Genomic DNA, 21,935 nt, shown 5'->3' with positions numbered 1-21,935 from the left:
CAGGCTATCTTGGGGCAGGATACTCTTCTTTCTCCATATAATGTCTGCAAGACTGGAATAACTGTACTTACTTCACAGGGGTGTCAAAAGTATTAATTGCTTGTGTTTGCACAACAACTTTGAAGATGAAAATTGCTATTGAAGTGCTAAGTGTCAATTTGTATAAATAAGCAAAAAACACCTGCACCAAGCCAAACAAAACTCTCCTCTCTCCAGGTACAGCTGAGCATAGGATCAGAGGATCAGAAAAAAACATTAATCCATCCATTGCCATATCTCCAAAGAAAACAGCCAAGTTCTTCCCAGTCCTTACTGCCTGAAATCCTCCTTGCCACTCATTGATCCTGTGACTTGTATTTCACGGTTTGTAAGATGTGCTTACTATATCTGTAACACAAACATTAACATTTAAAATTAGTGTTACTGAAGAAGATGTACTGACACAAATCAGTTTTAAGCAATCAGCTTTTCCAGGTGTAGCTGCTTTAAAGTCCCTTAACGAAAGCTTTCTTCTGTTTCAAAGTATTGTTACAGTTCACAGTGATTTTAACTACACACCATAAATCTTTCAAGAACAAATTAAAGAAATCCAAGTTCCTTTGTCCATACTAATTTATTTCAAGTTATAAATATGGTAAAGAGGCCAAGAGCTTTGAAGACATCTTACTAAACCTGAAGTACAAAGTGGTTAACACTCCTATAACACTTTTGTCAGCCCTTTGTTTCCCCCATACTCATTTCCATCTTCAAATGATGACTCAGTCACTTCTCATCTCTACAAAACTCATCTTTTCCTTACCTTTCTCAGTCATTAACAAAGGAATAGAAATTACCCCATTATGTAAAAAAGATTATTTACTCAGATACTTCTCCTCCTCCATCTTCTGCTTTAGTCTCAGCTCAAAGAGCCAACATAACTGCCTAAGATCTACAGTTTTTGGGCAAAATTAAGATGTCCAAATTTCTCAGAGTTTTGCAATGCTCTTGTTTTGGAAGAATGCAGATAAATATCAGCTTTGGGAATAAGTACCAATTTGTCAGACTAGCAAAGGTCAAAAGCATTTTCATGTGCAGAAGTAAGTCAGAAACTTTCAATCTGAAGTGTAAAAAACCAGCAATTTATAATTTCAGCTGCAATTAAATGGCAAAAAAAGATACTTCCTTTATTAAAAAATACATTTTAAAAACTTACTAGTTCTACATAATACAGCTAATAGTCTCAACTTCCTCCTGACAGAAGTGATTTGGGTTTTTTATTGTTTTTTTTAACATGCCACTTTTTTTATTTTGGAGATAGTTCAGCAAATTATTATTGCTGAATCTGTGGGTCCTTATGCTGTTATCAATCACTAACCTTGCATATTTCTAATAAATTAAACAGCCAGTTATCTATTCTGTAAAATATTTCACGTTCAGTACATACACCTTTAACCCCATGTACTGAAATCCAATACTGTTTGGTTGAAATGGCTTTTCCAGCACAGAAATCCACTTTCAACATTTTGACATGTGACAGATAAGGATGAATGTGATAGAACTGCTTGTTTTTTCGCAATTAATGGCATCTATTTTGTATTCTGCTAAAGCAGAGGTGAGTGAAGAGAAGAAGGGAAGACTGCTTTCACCTGTGGCAATGGCTGCTGTGCTCCAGGACACAGGACTCCTGGCAGATGACAAGGTAACCATGAGCCCCCAATGCCCTTATGGCCAGGAGAGCCAGTGGCACCCTGGGGTACATAAGGAAAAATGTGACCAGAAGGTTGAGCAAGGTGATCTTCTCCCTCTGCTCAGCCCTAGTGAGGCCATGTCTGTAGTCTTAATTCTCCACAGTTCAAGAAATCAAGGAAAGAGTACAAGTAGCAAGTCCTGCCAGGAAACCTGCTCCAGCATTGGCTCCTCTCTCCATGGATCTACAGGTCCCTGCCAGGAGCCTGATCCAGCATGGGCCTCCCACAGGGTCAAAACTTCCTCTCAGGCATCCACTTGCTATGGCGTGGGTCTCCTTCATGGGATGCAGGTGGATCCCTGCCTCCTGTGGACCTCCGTGGCTTGCAGGGGGCAGCTACTTCACCATGGGCTGCACCATGGGCTGCAGAGGAATCTCAACTCCAGCATCTGGAGCACCTCCTGCCCCTCCTTCTCCACTGACCTTGGTGTCTGCAGAGTTGTTTCTCTCACATGTTCTCACACCGCTCTTCTCTGGCTGCAATTACAGCTATGCAATAACTTTTTTTTTCCTCATTTTTGAATATGTTATCACACATTACCACAATACCACCGTTTCTAATTGGCCAAGGCATGACTAGCAGCACATCCATCTTTGGAGCATGAAGGAAGCTTTTGGCAGCTTCTCACAGAAGGCAACCCTGTAGGCCTTCTTGGGATGCATCCAGTCTTTACACACATTGAAGAAATGTTAGCTAGACTTCTCAGTGATGCCCACTTACAGAAAAAGAGGCAACAGGCACAAACTAAAACTAGGATATTCCATCTGAGCCCCAAAAATATGTATTTAGTGTGAGGGCAGTCAAACAATAGCACAGGCTGGCCAGAGTGGCCAGAGAATCCCTAGCCATGGAGATATTCAAAACTGGACAGGATCCTGGGCAACACTCTCTCTGACACTGCTTGAGAAGGGGGACCGAATTAAATGAGCTCAGGAGGTCCTCATTAACCTAATAACTCTGTGACTTTTACTTCCTTATTCCTTAAAGTTCAGTTCCTTGATAGGAACTGAATTAGTACATTTTTTCCTTCAGACTGAAGGCCTTGCTTTCATTCAATACCTCACATTTCCATACAAATCACTTGGGTCTTCACTCTAATCAAATTATTAAATGCTCTCAATGTATTTGAACACAATGAAAACAATGTATTTGAAATGGCCTTAGTTCATTAAGTCACAGTATAATTTAATTTAAGAGCACACCCTGAATATACAAATCAAGAAACAGACTGTAGTCTGAGCTGAGTCTTGGTCGTCTTTGAAAAATGTCTAAAACACAGTCCTACCTCTATACAGTGTGTATTATATCCATATGCTTAAAATCTCTCATTGATATTTACATACGTGAGATAAATCTGAAAGCACATTGTAACACGAAACTGTTGCACTAAACATATGCAAAAGCTATGGCAATTTTATATGCAATATATATCTTTATATCTGCATAAACACGTAAAACCACATGCAAAATTACACATAGTAACATTGATTATTGACAGTTCAGCTATTTATCAAATGTATTATCTCTTTTAGCCCTTTTCAGTTAATTTCACTTAATTTTTTAGCCCTTTTCAGTTAATTTCTCATTCTGTATCATTCAAGCCTGCCTACAGACATTAGGATCATAGTGAACTGAATGAAACAGAGGTATTTTGCCTTGTATTAATCAGCTAATCAGCAGATTAATCTGGGTTTAATTTAAATTAATTAAACACAGGTTAAATAAAAAATGAAACTACTATCTTCCAGAACTTTTTCAGTATTTATCCAAGATTGTGTTTTGGGTTTTTTAATAAAAACAATGCATTTTAAGCTCCCTCAACTGACTTAACTGCATAATATATAGATGAAATAACAGTTTCTCACTTTCTCTTTAATGTTCTATAGCTTCTATTTGATCTATCATGGGAGAAACTCAGAAGGTTTTTCTTTATAGAGAAAGAGACCACATATCTTAAATCAATGATCCACAGAAAACACAAGAGGTATAGATAAAGAGAAAGTGAAAGGGGTAAACTTTTGTAATACATTTTCACTGTTTAATCAGCAATGTGTGTAGGAAGCAAAATCCAAACAATCTTCTAATAGTGAAATCTAAAGATCTGTGAATCCACAGTTATAAGGAGATACATCTGATCAAGACTTAATCCAGGATTCAACTAGGATTTTTGCAAAGTTACCCACAGATTAGTACTCTGCTTCTTTCATTGCAGTGAAACAAATGGGAAACACTCTAAAATAATCACTAGAAGTTGGATGACAACCATACAGAACAGTATTAAAGACCAAGAAGTGTACTCTATGCAGCAGATTATCTGTTTTTAATTCTACAAATTACAAATGCAAAAAAACTTAGGTTTAAGCCTTAAATAGCAAACATTTTGTCACACAGGCAAACAACATAGAACACACCTGGAAAAATACTGATACAAACTTCTTTTTTTAAACATGTGTATCAGCAAATACCTTCTTTTTTTATATAGCTTTACAAATGTCATGTTTTTCTAAAAATACTCTGAAGTCACTTTTTAGACCACTTCCAAAAAAACATTCCTCCTGCTTGATTTTTTTTTTACATTTATTTACAAGTTCATGGCAAGAAAAAAACAATTTTACCTTCAGACTCAGGAAACAAGTCTGTAAATACTCTCCTCACTGTATTTTACAAAGGGCATTTTAAACCACTCACCAGTTTGCCACCAGTGGTCCAAGACAGGTACCTTGAAGACTCTTTTTGACCATTCTAGTGTGTTCACATCACAGTGCTCACCAGCTACAAACATCATCCTGAACCTTTAAATAAAAATAAAGTCTGTATCTTGATCTGGATATGGAAAGGAAAACAAGATAATGAATGCAAAACATGTCCCTGGCCACTGTCACAGATCAAGGGAAAAGACAAAGGAGGATTTTTACTTTTTGTTTTCTCTTTCCTACTAAGTAACAACTTGAATATTTGCAGCATTAATTTAAGCTACTCAATACTTCATTATGTAAAATAAACTTTATTTGCTGAATGCAAAGACCTTGGGAGACCAGAGGCAAGCAACTGTCAGTTGAAGTAAAAAATAATTAAATGTTCTGTACACAGAAACTAGGTAGATATCTTTGTTAGCATTGCAATACAATCTCCCACAGCCAGATGTGTGTCATTGACATTTTATTTCACTTTAAGTCTCTCCTCAGCACATTTTGAATGAAAACAACTGCTGAACACAAAACTTCACTCTTGTCCCTCAGCAGTGGACACAAACTGCATTGATGTTGTAAAACCAGTAGATTTGTAGCCACAAAAAGAGAGAATTCTTAGATCTAGTCAGTATGACACAAATATCACTTCAGAGGGATATAATTTAGAAAGACTACAAGTTTCATCTTTCCATGAAAATAAAATTCAGGAAGCAAATTGGACAAACACCAAGAACATATAAGACTTAGGGAAAAGTTAAGATATCTTGTTATCCCGAGTCAAAAGCAAAATTCCTTTCTTTTGAATTGCCAGCTTTAGTAATCAGATTTAATAATCTGCAGGCTTAAGATCAATTTTATGTTATAAGAAGAAGAAAAATTAGTTCTTTGGCAAACTTAAAGCACAAAACCATCAACAAGTATCAGAAAAAAGTGCCATAAGTCTAAGCATAAGAACCATGGAATTATTTCCTCCTCTCAAACAGTATAGCAAAACAAGGGATGGCAATGGCTATGAAATGTCCCACTGAACAATTTTTTTAAAAGCCCACTGCACCTGTTACTGCAATTATCTATCCCTGCAATGCAGTTAATTGAGAAGAAAGGTCCTAAAGCCTCCCTGTTAAATAAATGTCCTCAGCTGTCCTGAAAACCTACATTCCTAACATGAAATTCAGCACAATCAAGCTTTTAGACCCTATACAGGAGTTCAGCAGAATATCACCTGACATACAGGGGACAGATCAATGTTCCTAATGATCCTGAAGCAATAAATATTGTTCAACACAGCACATACATTTTGGTGTCACTCCAAGCACAGAAGAAACCACATCTTCAAGCTACTTACCAAAGCTTATAAGTTCATATGGGTAATAATCTGAGCTTCACTTTTCCAAATTAAAAGATTTTGGGATAATGTTTTTATTTTTAAATTCTGGAATGCACACACCAGTTTGTTGGGGGCGGGGGGGTAGTCTGGCAAAGAGAAACTCTATCTGCATGATATTATATAAGCATTTTTTTTTTCCTAAAAATACACCAATGAAGATTGATTTGTACTTCTAAACATTAACTGGAAATAAAGAATTCTTAATAATTTTTAATGCACATGGAGACCACGTACGTATGTGTATATATAAATATATATTTACACACACATAATATTGATATTTTTTAATTACTTATTTAAAGATGCAAAATTTTAAAAAATGTTTTCACATCTTCTGATTTTTCTCCATTGACGTGTTTGCGTGTTTGTTCATTTCCTTCCCTGAAGAGATTTTACCTTGAATATGAGAATCCAAGCATTGGATGTTTTAGTGACAGAGTCACAGAGAAAGACACAGAACACAACTGCAACTCAGCTCCACAAAGGCTCAGCACAATTCAGGACTCCACCAGGAAGGGCCATGTTTGATCAACAGCAGCACAGAACAGAGAGAAGCAGGCAGAACTGCATTACATACTTCAATTGTAATTGGTTGTGGGTCTTAATTACATATCCTCTTAGCAGCATTTGTAAAATGTCAATTCTATGATTTCCTTCTAACAGTTTTGAATTTGTTACTTTAATTTCACATCCTCTTGTTCCTGCATTATGAGACAGATAATGGAAGTTTCTTATCTACTTGAATACTTTATAATGAATAATGAATACTTTACATATCAGATGAACAACCTAGAATCTCTAAATACTCTTGATGTAAAACTGCAGAACATTCTCAACTGACCAAAAGTCAAGCAAGCAAAGTAGACTATGGGACACAAATGACAAATTACTTGAACATCAATCTAAACTGCTGAGTTGTTGCCCCATTTCATGCAAAACCATGACTTGTCAATTGTTTGGAAATTAGAACAATTTCACAACAATTATGTCAATTATAAGATGAAGTGTGATTCCAAATATGGGAAGAGTTAACAGCTTGGTATTATGGAGCTACCTTCTGAAGAGGAGAATGGATTCAAAGAGCCGAACAGAATATGATTAGGTAGATGAAGCTCATGAGATCTTGGATGTTACTTGTTCTTCCAATATGACAGGCAGCAATGGTCAGCAGCACTGGATGTTTTCAAAAGCTATGTCTTTAGATCTCTATAAATATGTGGTTAAACAGAGCTCTTGACCTACAGTACTAAAAACTAAACATCGGTTTTACCATTAAGCATGAGCTGTGTTTAAGACAAAGGGGGCATTTTGTGTCAAAAGCAAAGAAATTTCAAGAATTGTCTCCAATAGACACAAAAAATTTAAAGCATTCACAACAGACCTTTGGAAAATTCATATATATAATTTTGTGCAGAGGCCAGTGATGCCACAAACATCCCACCACCTCCTTTTTTCATCAGTAACTGTCTTTTTTAACATTATTTTTTTTAGTGACATTAACTTCTACCATTTATTTAACAGAACTTTTCAGAAATAAAATGTACCATGGTGGAAACCTCTTTCAGGATTGCATTCCTGGATGCAGTCTCTAAAGTAAGAATCTGTTTTAATGCATTAAGCAGAAAGGCATTTCAAAGATTCTTCACCACATATCAAAGAAGAAAGCATAATTGATCAACTAAATGAACTAAGACTGCTTTCAAACTGAATCAGACAGAAATCACTCAACCTTTAATAAAAAAGTCTATCCAAGTAACACCCAAACCCAAGTATTTCCCTAGAATGGAAATTTTATTCACTTGATAGATTTTCTTAACAACTGTACCTACTAGATATTAAATGCTGCATTAGAGGGTTTAGTAAAGAGGCATCACATCCCAGTAAACTACATGGTCCAAAGCTGAGTGAATAAAGCTGCAGACAAGTGGAGAAGCTCATTTGATATGACTGAATAGGAATGATGAAATACCTCTTTATACGTCTGGCAGCAGATATTGCAATGAGACTCTTATCTAGAATTCTTATCTGGCCAGAGAATGTGACAACTTACAAGCCAGGTAAGCAGATTTCCCATTGAATGAATACTCTAAAGACAAAGTAATTGCCTAAGAAATGCCAAGGAACAGCAGTTAAATTTTCTAGAATCTGAGTCACTTTCTTGTCAATAAAGGGTTGATGATAGCAGTCAAAACAGATGGAAAAAAGTAATTCATTACAAGATAAGATTGTAATGAATACCTCATGAAAAAATCCAGCTTAATAATAAACTTTCCTGAGCAATTAAGAATGTGGAGGTCTAAAGAAGCTCCCCTTCTCTTTGAACAAGAGTGGTAATAGATATTCTTGTGACTGAATACTGCCTATACAGTCTGACACAATCCCTGTTTGATGCTGAGCAAATCATTCAACTTCAAGATTAGATGGGATCCAAACCCATGTATTTTTAAGTTTTAGAATGTTTACCATAAGATTCAGAAACTTGATCTGTAGAAGTATTGAACAATCGCAGACCCAAGTTACTATGAGAAGCATTTCATAAATATAATGCTAATATCGCATTTTAACCATATAATACTTCAATCTTTGACACAGTGGTATTTCAGTGTCTCAGACTAGATATTCCAAACTAACAGAAGACTTTGACCTTAATCTCTCTTTGACTCAGCTTACCATCTGCAAAATACAGATAATACCACTCTCTCACCTCACAGGGGATTTATGAGCATGAACTCAGCTAAGACTTTGAAGCATGCTGATAGTATAGTGATAAGCACCTTAAAAGCAATACATTTCAGGAAATAGTTCTGTGGACACATAACCAGAAACAATAATGAAGTTGGGGAAGAGCTACCAAAACATTGACTAGCTTCTGATTAAACAAACACTAAAGATTCTGTGCCCTTAACAATATGAGAGGTCATGTGGAAAAAGCAGTATGGGATGACATAATCCAAGACTGTATTGCAGAGTATAAGCACAGGGGAGTAAAGTAAAAGATGTGAGAGGAATCCTAACTCAGTAAAAGCTCTTAACATTAGAGTCAGACTTTTTAACAGCCTTTATTTCCTCAAAACTGTCAGTAGAAATTTGCAAGCAGATATGTGTACACCTATATTTTCAAGAATAGATTAAAATGGCACTCTACAGAGGTGGGCAAAATATACTCTGTTACTCTTAGTTCATGCAGCCTCCTTCTGGAAAAAACTGCTTCCAGTATATCCTTACTTCACCTTTTCAGCAAGTACTGCTTTCCCAAGGCTGCCTCAGGGTCCTGCTGACGGATTGCTCTAATTGCAGTTGGTGAAGTAAAGAAGGCAGCTACTTCATGCTCTGCTAGCACACGGAAATAGGCACCAGCATCTGGCGTTCCCACAGGCTTCCCCTATGGAGAGAATAATTTAAAATGTCACAGGATAAAAATACCTCATAATTCCTTGACAGTTCAAGCCTTGAGCACGTAACAGTAGTGGTAGCACAGCAACAGAAGTAATTTCAAATAAGACTTCAAAGGAGGCTTTGTTAAAAATAATAATACCATGAATGTGTTCACTTGTAGAAATAAATTCACGAGCTTTAGGAACCATGCCTTACATGAACATAGCACATACTAGTTACTACTTAGAAAATTAGGACAAACGGACATGCAAATCAAAAGATAGACACAAAGATATGCTATTGCACTGGCAGCAGAGAGAGTCATGTCTATATCTACCCTGAGATGCAATCAGAGAACACCCACACTCCCTCTTGAACAAGGAGTCTCCGGACACAGTGGCACTGCAGCTATACTCCCATGCACAGACAGCTTTTTCTTACCTAAAATTTATTCTCAAATCTGGAAAGATTCCCACTTACCTGCTTACAACTGACTTTTTGGAACCTTCATGCTACCCCACATGAAGCCTGGAGAGATCCTGAAGGGCCCCTATTCTGTTTTAGTGTGCTACCAGACTGTGGTCTGGTTTGGGGTAGGGTTTTTCTTGAGCTAAGGGACATAGTCAAATTGTAAACAGAAGTAATCATTTATGACAAATTGTTCAACAGTAAGTAATCCTAACAAAAAATAATCAAGAATGCTTTTTATGGTGTCGAAAATATGATCAGCAGTCAGCACAGAATCATATAGTCATAATCTTACTGTAAGTGTAATTACCACATTGCATGAACGGCTCCATACATATTCTGAAATTAGAAGGTGATGTTAATGTAGAATGAGTTTTAACACAGGTATCACCATAACGTTTTCACTAGAAAGGCCGCACTTAGAAGATTAACTTTGACAGAGCACGCAAATTGAGAGATACACACTTTTCGTACTGCATCCAGCTGGGCCTGAACACTGGCAAGAGCATTGGTGAACCATTAATCAGATTCAAAGAACACAGGACAGCCAAGGCTGGATATGTACCAGTGGTTTTGCAGCTTTATGGTGAGATACTGGTCCTGGTGAGAGGCGTTCTCAAAAAGAGGAGTACCACAAAAGATTTTAAAAATAAGACAAAATGGAATGCACAATTTAAAAGCCATTTTTTTTAAAGCATTAAGCAGGCAGTAATGGAGAGAAAATAAATGGAGAGAAAATGGAGAGAAAATAAATTTCCAGCCCAAGTAGAAAAGCCCTCTTTCTGCAATTAGCCTATCCTTAATTACCAAAAAGAAATGCAAAATGATGCTTGTTAAAAAGTGAGTCCTTTTTCCTGTCAGATAACACACAGTACGCAAAGAAAAATCTTTTACTAGATGGTCTTGAAACACCACTCTAGCAGACTGCTTCATCACAACTTTCATGTGTTCATCAGTATTTGTTCATGAACATGTTTGTTCAAGTTGACACTCTCTCCCTGTAATATTCACTATACCTGCAGGTCTGTAGACACCTGGTTAAAAGTTCAAGCCCTCATCACTAGTGCTAAAACAAATAGCCTCTGACTCTGGAAAACCCCAAATTGCCACAAGCTTCTCATTAAGTAAATATGTACTTGAACTAGCATCAATCATCTTGGACACCAAAACACCTAGCTGTAGAGCAAGCTGAACTTGATTAGTCTGCAGTAATAAAGTAGGCTGTTACTTTTAACCAAATGTAAATATCCAGAGCCCATAAAAGGGCTATGTGGTCCTGAGCACACCCACTCCCTCCCAGATCCTGCTTCACACCAGATCTCTCCCTGAGCTAAGTCACAGGCATGCCTGTGCCTCAAACTTCCAGCAAGCTTGAACCTGACAGTATCTTCTACACCAACTGTTAAACCTTCAGGAGTGCTTGGATAAACTTGCAGGACTCTGACAGGTGCATATTTATATCACAGGTAAGTTAAAGCAGTTTAGGTTTGGAGTTACCAGTCTCAGATATAGGAGAAAACAAAATAAAACACAAAGAGTAAAAAGAAAATTCACCTGACAGTTGATAGGAAATATAACCCAGAGAATAAGATATTCATTTAGGAAAAAAAAAAAAACAAATCTGGCACAGGTATAAAATATTCTTACAGATTCTGCAGAAAAACTTCCCAAGTTTCTTGGAAGCTGTTCAGAGTTCAACAAAGGATAAACAAAAATGGACATAATCTGTGAGACTGAAATGGTTAATGGCTCATTTTTAAGATCGTTGCCCACTGTAGCAAAGTGTGCAAAGAAGCTCATCTGCAACCCAAGTCCATCTCTTCAAATATGTCTCCTGACAGGAATTTGTTAAGCTACCTGACAGGGAACTTGAGATAAGATAAAGGTGGCACTGCTGTCCAACTACCTCAGGTCTAAGGAGAAGTAAACAGGGCTGGGAAAGAAGAATGCGTCCAAGAGAGAGAAGGTGAGCTTTTGGGAGTGTGATGGCAAAACCTCTGGTCCACATAACGGTCACTGTCAAGGCAGGACAGGAATGAAGAGACTGACCAGAAGGCTGCTGGGAGTAAAACTCCGGTTTATTCAAAATACACTGCTCTTTTATACAGAGATTCGTGAGGAACAACTCTATTGGTTCTGAAGTGAAAACAACCCACCACATTGGTGCAAAGTGCTTGATGCACAGTGATAGAACTTAACTGTAAACAATGTGAATAACAAGAGATATAGAGAATTATTTACATTCTTTTCCAACTCTTTCCCAGGCTTCTGCCTGGCTAGAAACTCCTGTTTCTCTCTTTGACTGAATCCTAGACTCACACGTAAGACCAAGAGAGTGAACATCCACACCATGAGACAACCACATGAGAGGCGACTCTCATGTCTAAGAAGGGGTCATGAACCATCAAAGATCCCCAAAGGTCCCCAAACTCATTCCTCAGGCTTTATACCAGAGGACTGCAAGTGATTCAAAGTTTTTCAATAGATTCAGACTCTGCTGCATAAGACAGTGTAGAACTCCCTCATAAGGGGAGGTGCTTGGGCATTCCCATGTACACTTGAATGTATATTAATACCCATTGAATTCTATGTTTCATGGGACACCCACCAGAGAGAAAAACAGAAGAAGAGGATGAACAGTACACCCTGGATCAACAGGGGTGGTGACTTACTTTCCCCTGTGTCCCTTTCTTTCCCCCCTCCTCTTTTTTTATATTTCTTTCTACCTCACATTTACTGATAAATAAAATCCATACTATTGACTTTGGCATATGGTCTTGTTTGCACCTTAATTAATCTCCCTTATAATCAGATTGTAACACATATCTGAGACAGTGCAAATTCATTTCAGAGCCCAAAACCTACAAATAAGATCTACAGAAAGAATAGTCATTTATTATACAAAAATTTTAAGAAGTACTACCATATTCCATGAAGGCTTATTACCGCATGCAATTTTTATTTTTAAAAGTTAGCAATACAAACAGTAAACCACAGGGTAATTGAATTCAGAATATGTTGACAAACTGCTGAGTCAATTGGGAACTGAACAAATTAGATACTTCCACTGGGTTTCTGCAGTGATCAAGTTTGAGACCTGTTGCTATTCAGTATTCACATCATGAAAATGAATGAAATTGATTTTTAAAAGTTACTGGCAATAATATCTTTGGTTGACAGGAAATGAGAGCACAGTAAATGGGAGCAGGGCAGTAGGAAAGAGAGTGATCTGTCTCACCTAATTTAAAAGAGGAAAGTAAGAACAGACATTTCTTGTATGAGCTAGGAAGATTCCCACAGAAAATACCTACCAAGAGACTCTGAGACAGACAGACAGGAACATCTTTCTTGAAGCACTTAGATTTAGCATGCAATTTATGAGATGTCAAACAGCTAAGCAGACATTCTGAGGCAAAATGTGCTGATGATTTATGATTTCACACATGATTATCAAAAAAGTTTCACATACACCAAGAATTACCAAGGGGATAGGAAAGTTCTTGTATGGATAAAGTGAGAAGCCACAAGCATAGATTACTAGAGGGAAGAGACACAGAAGAAGAGCTATAATAAAATATCCAACAATGCTGGAGTAAGAGTGCATCAATTCCCTCTCTAGATCCCTAACAACAGCGTGTTGTTTAATTACCACTAAATCCAAAATTATGAGGAAATTCTCTCTGTATAGAAAATTTAGTGCATGCCACTAAAACCTGCTGATGCCAAAGCACACACAAAATCCTGACATATCAGGATCCAAAAGAATATGCTCACAGAGGCATTCAGCCTTCTGATAGTGACCCTGCTGCCAAAGCTCCACTGAAGACTTGAGGCAACATGTGCTACTAAATTTGCTCCACAATCAGTATGGGTGATGGCAGAGTGATCCTTGCCAGACTTCAGAGACAGTGTTTGCTTTGTAGGCTGATGATACTGGCTTACAAAAAAACAGCAAGAAAAGCTGGATATCTCCAAGAACTGTGCCAAAGAAGAGTAATTTCAAACCTGTTGCTCTTACATATGCTGCAAATCTGCTGCAACTACAGAACTCCAGAGAGCCTTGTGAGAGACTCCAGGCACACAAAGATGCTACAGCTCTGTGTAGGATAGTAGGTCATTCTCTGACCTAGACCACTCAAATGAAGTCTTTAATGGCTGGTGCTTGACAAGTGTGGGTATCCTCTTGCTTACCCTAGTCCCAAACACTGTAACTACAATGCTGCTTTTTCACAGGACCACAAATAGCAACTAGACTTTCTCTTAATACTGCCCTGTTGCTTGAAACCCTATTAGCGAGAGCAACCTAGAGTGGGCTGTGAGATTTCAAATAGCTTATTTGTTGTTGTTTTGGAGAAAAAACAAAGCAGGACAGATTATTTAAACCAAACAAACCAAAACAAAAAATACACTTGCTTTTGTATTCAAAATAATTCACCATCATTTTTTCATTCTGAAAATGGTGTAACAGCAAGTGAAAACTAAAAGCATAATTTCTATAGTAATTTTTAAAATGACAAGGTGTCACCTAAGTAATTTAAAAATAAATAAAACACTTGAAGTAGTGAGGGTATGAAATCAGCACAGTTTACATTCAACAGTGGTGGGCCACAAGCAAAAGGAATGTGATGTTCTTTCCCTGTGACTAAACAGTGATATTCCATAACCCAAAATATGTAATTAGGCAACCATTTAAGAGACTTGACTAAAAATTTCTGAATATTTACTATTAATACAGCCTTCTAAGCAGAGGAAAAATTATGCACTATTCTCTTTGTAAATATTACTTGTATTCCTGTGTGTTCAGACACATTCCTTTTCTGCCCATTATAAACCCTCAAAAAGATGACGCTTATGTCATGAACACTGTCTGAAGCCTTGATTAGTGGCATCTTGGAGAAGAAAAATGGGAAAAGTACTATTTCTGTTTAATAACGATCGCACCAAGTGCAAAAAATCACAAAGCAGATATGTAGGTCAGCCTGATACTAACTCTAATTTTTCTTATGTTCACTGTTAAAAAAGTAGAATTTTTACTCCTTTTTTTCTACAACAGTTTAAACTCAGAGGTACCTTTACAATTATAATAATTACGTTGATCCCCATGCATTCACATAGAGATAAAACTTCACTGTAAGATGACTATGCAACAGAAAATACTGAAGAACTCCTTACTCCACTTCCTTCTTGGCTTACTCTACACCTACTAGAATGAATATGTCTTCATTGCAGTGATTATCTTCTGAAAATTCATGCAATAATTTTAATGCAGCCTAGCACATCAGTGTTCAAAAGCAGTCACAATAAAACTATTGAAATATTTTTATTGTCTATGAGCATTTGCCAATTTTTCTACACTGGTTTCCTCTTCTCAACTATTGTGGTAGTACTGAGTTAATCCCCTTAGAATGAAGAATCTAATTAAAATCTATTAGGCACTTAAATATTAATTAGACCACAGTAATTTAGTACTCAAGCTAATACAATATTTGAGTCTGCAAATGTGTATGTCTGCTACTGGGTGAAGTTTTTTGCTCTTTCTTATTCAGAAAAATCAGCAATAAAGTCTGTAAAAGTAACAATTAAGGCAGTACGATTACTTTTTTGAGCAGCAAAATAAGGATGCCATAGGCCACTCCAACTGAACTAGTCTCCTCTCCACCCCACTAGGTTTCATCCCCTGAAGGGAAGGACTAAGCCCCAGATGTCATCGGTGCCTTGAGTTCAGTTTCCTTGAGTGGTAGAGAGGAAAGAAGAGACAACACTCATTAGAAGTTCTGGTTCCAAGCATACAACTTCCAATTGCATCCAACTAAGATCCGGTATTTTTCATCACAAAACATGCAAAACACAACTGTCGTGGAAGGGTGGAGAAATCTGGGATGTCTCCGTTCCCCCCCAGAGTCTCCCTCTCTCAAGAGAGAGAGAGAAAGAGATAGCAGCAGCAGTTTTTATCAGCGGTTCACCGCAGGTAAGAAGAGCGAGGGGGGGGCCACAAGGTGCCCAGCTGCCTGTGGGATCCGCTGGAGTCTGGGCATCGAGCTATCCTGGGAGTTCGGATTTTTAACCCTTCCTTGAGAAATGAAAGCTTTGTGAAATTTTTTCCCTCTTCGGTTTGAAAGAGAGGAAGAGGGACAGCTTGGACCCTGGGATGTTAGAAGGAGAAATTCTAGATGGGGGTGGGGGGTGAAGGAGTGGCTTTTTGGCTGGACTTTCTCCTTGGTAGCCACACATGGAATTAATCTTCTCCTCCAAGAGAGACTGTATTTTAGGAGGATGCCAGTGAGCCAAGAGACCTGCTTCAGCTGGGAAAAGACAGAAGTGGAGCGAACAGAAAAAAGTTAGGGGGTTTGTGGTGGTGCCCCCTGTCCTCAAAAGAAGGAGAAGAGAAGAAGATCTCTGTTCTTGGACCCCCAGCCCCAGGGGAAAATGGGGGGGACTGTGGTCCCAAAAAATGAAAAACTGAACTGTTGTTTTTCTCCCCTCTTGGCAGGCATCCTTGAAAGGAAAAATCCTAAAAGCAGTCTGACCATCCATGCATTGGTGGTGAGAGCACTGTGCATGGAAAGAGAAGGGTCACCATGGCAAACTTCTCCGGGCGGTGCCATGTGTGACATGGAAGCACAGGATGTGGCAGCTGTATTTCTTGGGGGGTCTGTGGCACAGGAGAGACTCCTGTCTCCCTCAAAGGGCTGAGAATCAATTGTCTGGAGGGTGGAAACCTGATTGGGGTCCAGATTGTGTCTCACTGTGGTTTGTTGGAGTTGGGTGGTAGGGGGAGGAATGCTTTGCAAGGTTTTCATTTTGATCTTTGTGTGTTTTTTTTCCTTTCTTTTTTTCTTTTATAGTAGTAGCTTAATAAAGTTTTTTTTCCTGTTATTAAGCTTGGGCCTGCTTTGCTCTGTTCTCAATTGCATTTCACAGCATTCATTTGAGAGATTGCATTTTCATGGAGGCACTGGCATTGTGCCAGTGTCAAACCATGACAACAACTCTCCTGATTCCAAAATAAAAGTAGTCTAATCAATAACCCAGGTACACTCCACCATTATCCATTTCTAGTTCTGCTCTTTCAGGGTTCCTTATGCCACTAACCATCACTCTTCACACAAATATAGACAAACTTGAAGGACTGTGAAGTAAATTTTCCTTAAAAATTACTCTAATAGATTGGAGAGTATAAATACACACACAATTTAAATATCTGTGGCATGAAGAATAGACAGGCATAAACAAGATCATCTGGACCATCAGCTGGAGGAGATGCTGCCATTTCTAAGGAGGGTTTTTTAGACTGAATCATACCTCATACAGAACTGTAGTATTACCATGAAGGAGAGGTCCATAGCAAATGTAGGAATGACCAACAACCCAGCCTAAATCAGAAGCTGCCCACCATACCTAAAATGAAATATAACCAAAATTATAGTTAGGAGTATTAAGAGGTATTAAAAAATGTTTACATGACATTTAAATAGAATTACCTCACCAGGTTTGAGTCCATACACAGCTGACATAGTCCAGTTCAGCATAACTGCATAGCCACCAGTTGGTCTCACAACACCCTAAATGAGGAAATTTGAGTATTTAAGTATTTAAGATTAAGATTTGAAGGATACAATCATATTGCTGTGTTCAATTAAATTTTAATGATTTAGTAGCAATGGAATTAAATTTATCCAGCTCAAATACTTCTTACTTATGAAAAGAATCTATTCCAACAAGCACATACTAACACTTCCACTAAGGAAGTAGTTATGGAAAACAAAAACCAAACATACAGTAAAACAAACATTCAAAAGATAACTAACAAAGCTAAAATTCTCTCATAAAGTTGGATATACAAATAGTCAATATATACTGACAAAAAATAAGAGATTAAGTATTTACCTCACTTAAACTGTACCATCCCGATGCTAGGCACATTTTAAATTCATTGCCTACTCTATCTATATCATCTTCACACCTGCAAAGTAGATGACCCCTGGAAAAACTGGGGTGAATTACTCCCTGAAATGTCCCTTTCTGCTCTGACTCTTTTTAAAGATGTCAGAGTATATTCTTGAAATTTTTTCATCTAGCCTGAAGTACACACATGAATGCTAAATGAATACCACCCCAGTCTTCAGCTAAAAGAGGGATTTGAGAATTAGAATGAGAGATTATTGACAGCATCGTGCACCTTGGTAAACCAAAACCAGCTCTGGAACATCATTAACAGGAAACTTTTGGACATATTTTGCAATGTTAGTATGGTCAATAAATATTGACCATATTGACATACTGACAATATCACCTTCTAGCACATTATTCCTTGAAGAATTAAGTAAACTACATCCTGGTATCCTGAACTAAAAGTCAGATGAAATCCACTGGACCAAACAAATATGCAGTGCACAGACATTACAATGCAGCTGTCTGTCTGTGCTAGGCATGGTACAGTCTCTTGATGTATTTAACAGAATGAAATAGGCACTTTCAGATCTCATCCAAGAAATAAGAGACTGCAGAGATACATTAACTAAAATGGAGATTGCTAAGGCAGAGAATGGTTTACAAACACTTCACCAATTTCAGACAGCAGATTCCATTTGTTCAACTCAGCTTCTAACTTAGCCTTTGTTCTGAGATCAACAAAAGTTTTTTTAGGATGGTTATAACCAAGTAGTTTTACCTACATGACCATTAAAATTAAGTTACTTAAATAAATAAATAAAAAAGTTATTTTATTCACTGAGAGTTACTTATCGTAGCTTACTGCTAGTTGAAAATATCTCTCTTGTAAGGGTGATTGATTTAAGATGTCTGTACTTTTCTCTGCAGAGACAACACAGTGAAGTAAACTTCTGAGACCTATTACCTCTGAGATACTATATTGATACTCTGTCAAGGAAAATATCTGTTGTAACAAAGGATCTTATCTTGGGTTTTTTGACAATACAACTGAATGATTTAGGATATGTATGTTGCTTTCAAGGGCCCACATTGAAGGTAAAAGCAGAAGGCATTTTTCTCAACAAATCTGATGTTTGTTTTCCATTACATTCTAAGAGATTCTGAATAAATGGTAGTAAGACTATCGCCATAAAATTATATTAAGCTTGTCTTCCACATTGTAAATGAGCATTTTAAGTACCAGGCAAACACACAGAGAGTTAACTTTTTAAATACAATTCTTTAAAAATACATTCTAAAAACTAATTTACATTCAAAAGCAAACATTTTCAGAGAATACCCTTTGTTAATTTTCACTTAACTTCTATTTTCAGGGTATTATGTACTCGGAACTGTTCAGTAACATAAGCTTTATTTCATTTAATCTGTAATGTCATTCAGCACATCTTATCTACAAGAAAATTAGCTAATATGTAAATAATGAACAAGATTAGTCAGCAATCAATGCTATCACACAAGTGATATATTAACTGGTCTTGTTATTAAGTAACTATACTATGCTTATCTAAGGAAGTTAAAACACAGAAGACAGTACTGAATAAAATACATTCTGCTATCCTCAAAAGTTTATTTTGTACAAACAACTAAAGAAAATGCATCTTTATACTACTACTATTTAAATTTAAAACGATTATTTATTCCTAGGCACTGCCTTTAAAATAGCGAAATGTGAAGAAAGAGATTCTACAAATGAAGAAACCATTTGTTAAATGTGGATAATTTATAGCATTGTGCTCTAGCAAACATTTTCAACCTTTTCAATTAAATATTTTTTCACAGAGAACTGCAAATAGTTGGTCACAGGCACTTAGACTAGTCATAGTCCTTTACCTTGGGCAAACCTGTTGTTCCAGATGTATACAGAATATAAAGTGGATGGTCTGAGGGAACAGAGACACATTTTGAACATTGGGCTTTTGCAAGCTCTTCTTCCCAGTCAAGATCACGGCCTCTGGTAAGAGGAACATGGCCCTGCCCATTGAAAAATAAGAAAACTGTCAAAAGAAAATTACATGGAATAAATGGAATTCATTTTAAAAAAACATATAATATTCAAATTTTTTATACAGTACTATTCAATTTTCTGTAAGCTCTCTACTGCATTAGTTCTATTTAGTATTTAAATCTTATTAATATAATGCTCATCCTTAAAATTAAAAACAAACTACAACAGATACAGTAAAATATTTATTGCAAAAAAGTAAAGGCACATGAACTACAAAAATAAGTGAAGGCTAGCATAAAGACAGTACAACTGTACACCCACCAAATTAGGTCGCTGGTAAATGAGAACTTTATGAGGTTTGCTCTGTACCCTTGCCAGTGCTGCTTCTAGGAGAGATAAGTATTCCACTTTCCTTTTCGGTTCTACTCCAAAACTTGCTGTTACAATAAGTTTGGGCTAAAAGAAGAGGAAAGTTAATATATACATTTGCAATGTATTTTAGATATGTAACCTAATAATATTTTCCATTAAATTCAACATATACAATTTACCTTTACATAATTAGACACAGGGGTTAGATCAGTTTTCTAGAGTAAATTAAGCTTGTGTAATCTCACTGTCCATGCATCTGCTTTTTGTTTGGAAGAACATTTAATGCTTTCTAACACATCACTGTTTTCAAATACATCTGAGTAAGAAATCAACAGTATTAACTTCTTATTAGTTGTACAAATATTAATGAAAGAAAGAGTGGTGCAGTGACGTCAACAGTTAGCTGTACTGTTTTGCCTTCTACCTAATGCTTCCAATTTCACATTTCAATACTAGCTGAAGAATTTTGCTGGCTTTTTCACAGCCTGCAATAAAAGTCACAGGATGGAAACGAGAAGAAAGAGGGAAAAGAAGGCAAACAAGAGATGGCAGGAAACTAGAAATACAGGAAGAGAATAAGCAAAAGCCATAAGGCACAGGAAGGAAAGTAAGGCTAGAGTTTTTCAAGAGATGGTTGAAGGATTGAGGGTGCAAAATTACTAAAAATCAGATATGTATAGTTCTGGGGCTTTTTAAATATCTCCTTCCAAATGCAGATTTCTCATCTTTGTCAATACATTAACCGCACCTTTTATTTAAGTCTGCTTAAGTGAAGAAATCTGCATAGAAGCTATTTCAACTTGGGTCCAAAGATTGGTATTTTTATTTTTTGTTTTTCAGGACAGAAAAGGAAGCACCAAAGAAACTCTGTGTTAGAACATATTTTACTTGGAAAAGAACGAGTCTTCAATCTCTGTCGTTTTGAAGTTTTAGAAGTTTATTTATCATATGGTGCTCAGTTTGATCAAGCTGGTTTACTAATTGTATTCATTAGCATAAATCCCATTAAGTAGGCATAAACCACAATGTCACAGTTAAGGCTAAATTAAATTCAGCAGAGAAAGTACAAATTCAATTGTTCTCTTGTGCAATAATAAAATGTTTCCTGTCCAAATATGTCATTCAGGAAAGATCCCTAATTGGTGTGTATTCAAAGTAAACATTTTGGATGAGCTTTAAAATTTCAGCATTCATTGATTTTCCTTTTTGGAGTGCACTGACTTAATAGATGTACAATACAGTGCAGTTAAGCTGAAATACATTGGGAGGCCACTCTGAAGTTAGACTGTAATAAATACAAGACACACAGTCCTATTCAAGTGTTAAGATGAAAGAATCTTGTTATCACTAGCTTTATAGTAATTTGTAGATGATCCCACTTGTGCTCATCAACTGCCTTGTATGTAGTAAGGACATCTAAAAATAACCAATACTAAATTAGGTAAGGTGATGTACTACCAAAGTGAAGAAGCATGGATCACTCCAGGCAAATCAAAGGCCCACTACTTGTTTTAACTGCTCTTTTCTTCTCTATGCCTAATAGCATTATTTCCCCTGCACCTCTGCTCCCATATTGCTTTCATACACCCATTTCCTGTGGGATTCCTTAAAATCAGAGGGTTTGGGGCACATTGCAAAAGGCAGGCCTCAGAGACAGCAGGATGGTGATTAGAGGTAAGCAGTAGCTATAAGATTTGTCAGCAGAAAAAGTATACAAGATGTAGAAAGAAAGGACAAATAGAACAATAGTCTGTGTATTAACGTTTGGGTAGAATAAATTCCTAAGTTGCAGGAAAGTATATCTGGTGAGATATTAGGAAGGTCTAAGCTTAATAATGGAGCTCTGTGCATTGTATCTTGAAGCTTACAAGCAAGTATTGTATTAGAAATAAGCAAGCATTGTTTTAACCAAAGGTACGTGTGCTTATAGTGATTGGATAGAACTACTGTCAATATGATTTTGCTTTGTTTGACTGGTCAAAAAGTTTATAAAGTAAGTTGTAACATTAAGTTCTTGG

The 21,935-nt window shown here is 36.9% G+C and overlaps 1 protein-coding gene across 2 annotated transcripts in view; it reads right to left on the bottom strand.

Moving 5' to 3' along the window:
* The window catches only part of ACSS3 (acyl-CoA synthetase short chain family member 3), a 67,830-nt gene that overhangs the window by 30,506 nt on the left and 15,389 nt on the right, over positions 1-21,935 (bottom strand). For both annotated transcript variants that reach the window (XM_085570351.1, XM_077783546.2), the window contains 6 exons: positions 19,867-20,001; positions 19,431-19,571; positions 17,129-17,209; positions 16,950-17,045; positions 9,035-9,186; positions 4,416-4,519 (listed from right to left, as the gene is read on the bottom strand). In XM_085570351.1, the coding sequence (XP_085426477.1) occupies positions 4,416-4,519; positions 9,035-9,186; positions 16,950-17,045; positions 17,129-17,209; positions 19,431-19,571; positions 19,867-20,001 (709 nt within the window). The remainder of the gene's footprint in view (positions 1-4,415; positions 4,520-9,034; positions 9,187-16,949; positions 17,046-17,128; positions 17,210-19,430; positions 19,572-19,866; positions 20,002-21,935) is intronic.

This window comes from Lonchura striata, chromosome 1A, assembly GCF_050655825.1.
Source record: "Lonchura striata isolate lonStrDom1 chromosome 1A, ASM5065582v1, whole genome shotgun sequence".
In the NCBI taxonomy this organism is placed as follows: Eukaryota; Metazoa; Chordata; class Aves; order Passeriformes; family Estrildidae; genus Lonchura; species Lonchura striata.
This window is presented reverse-complemented; position numbering and strand designations above follow the sequence as displayed.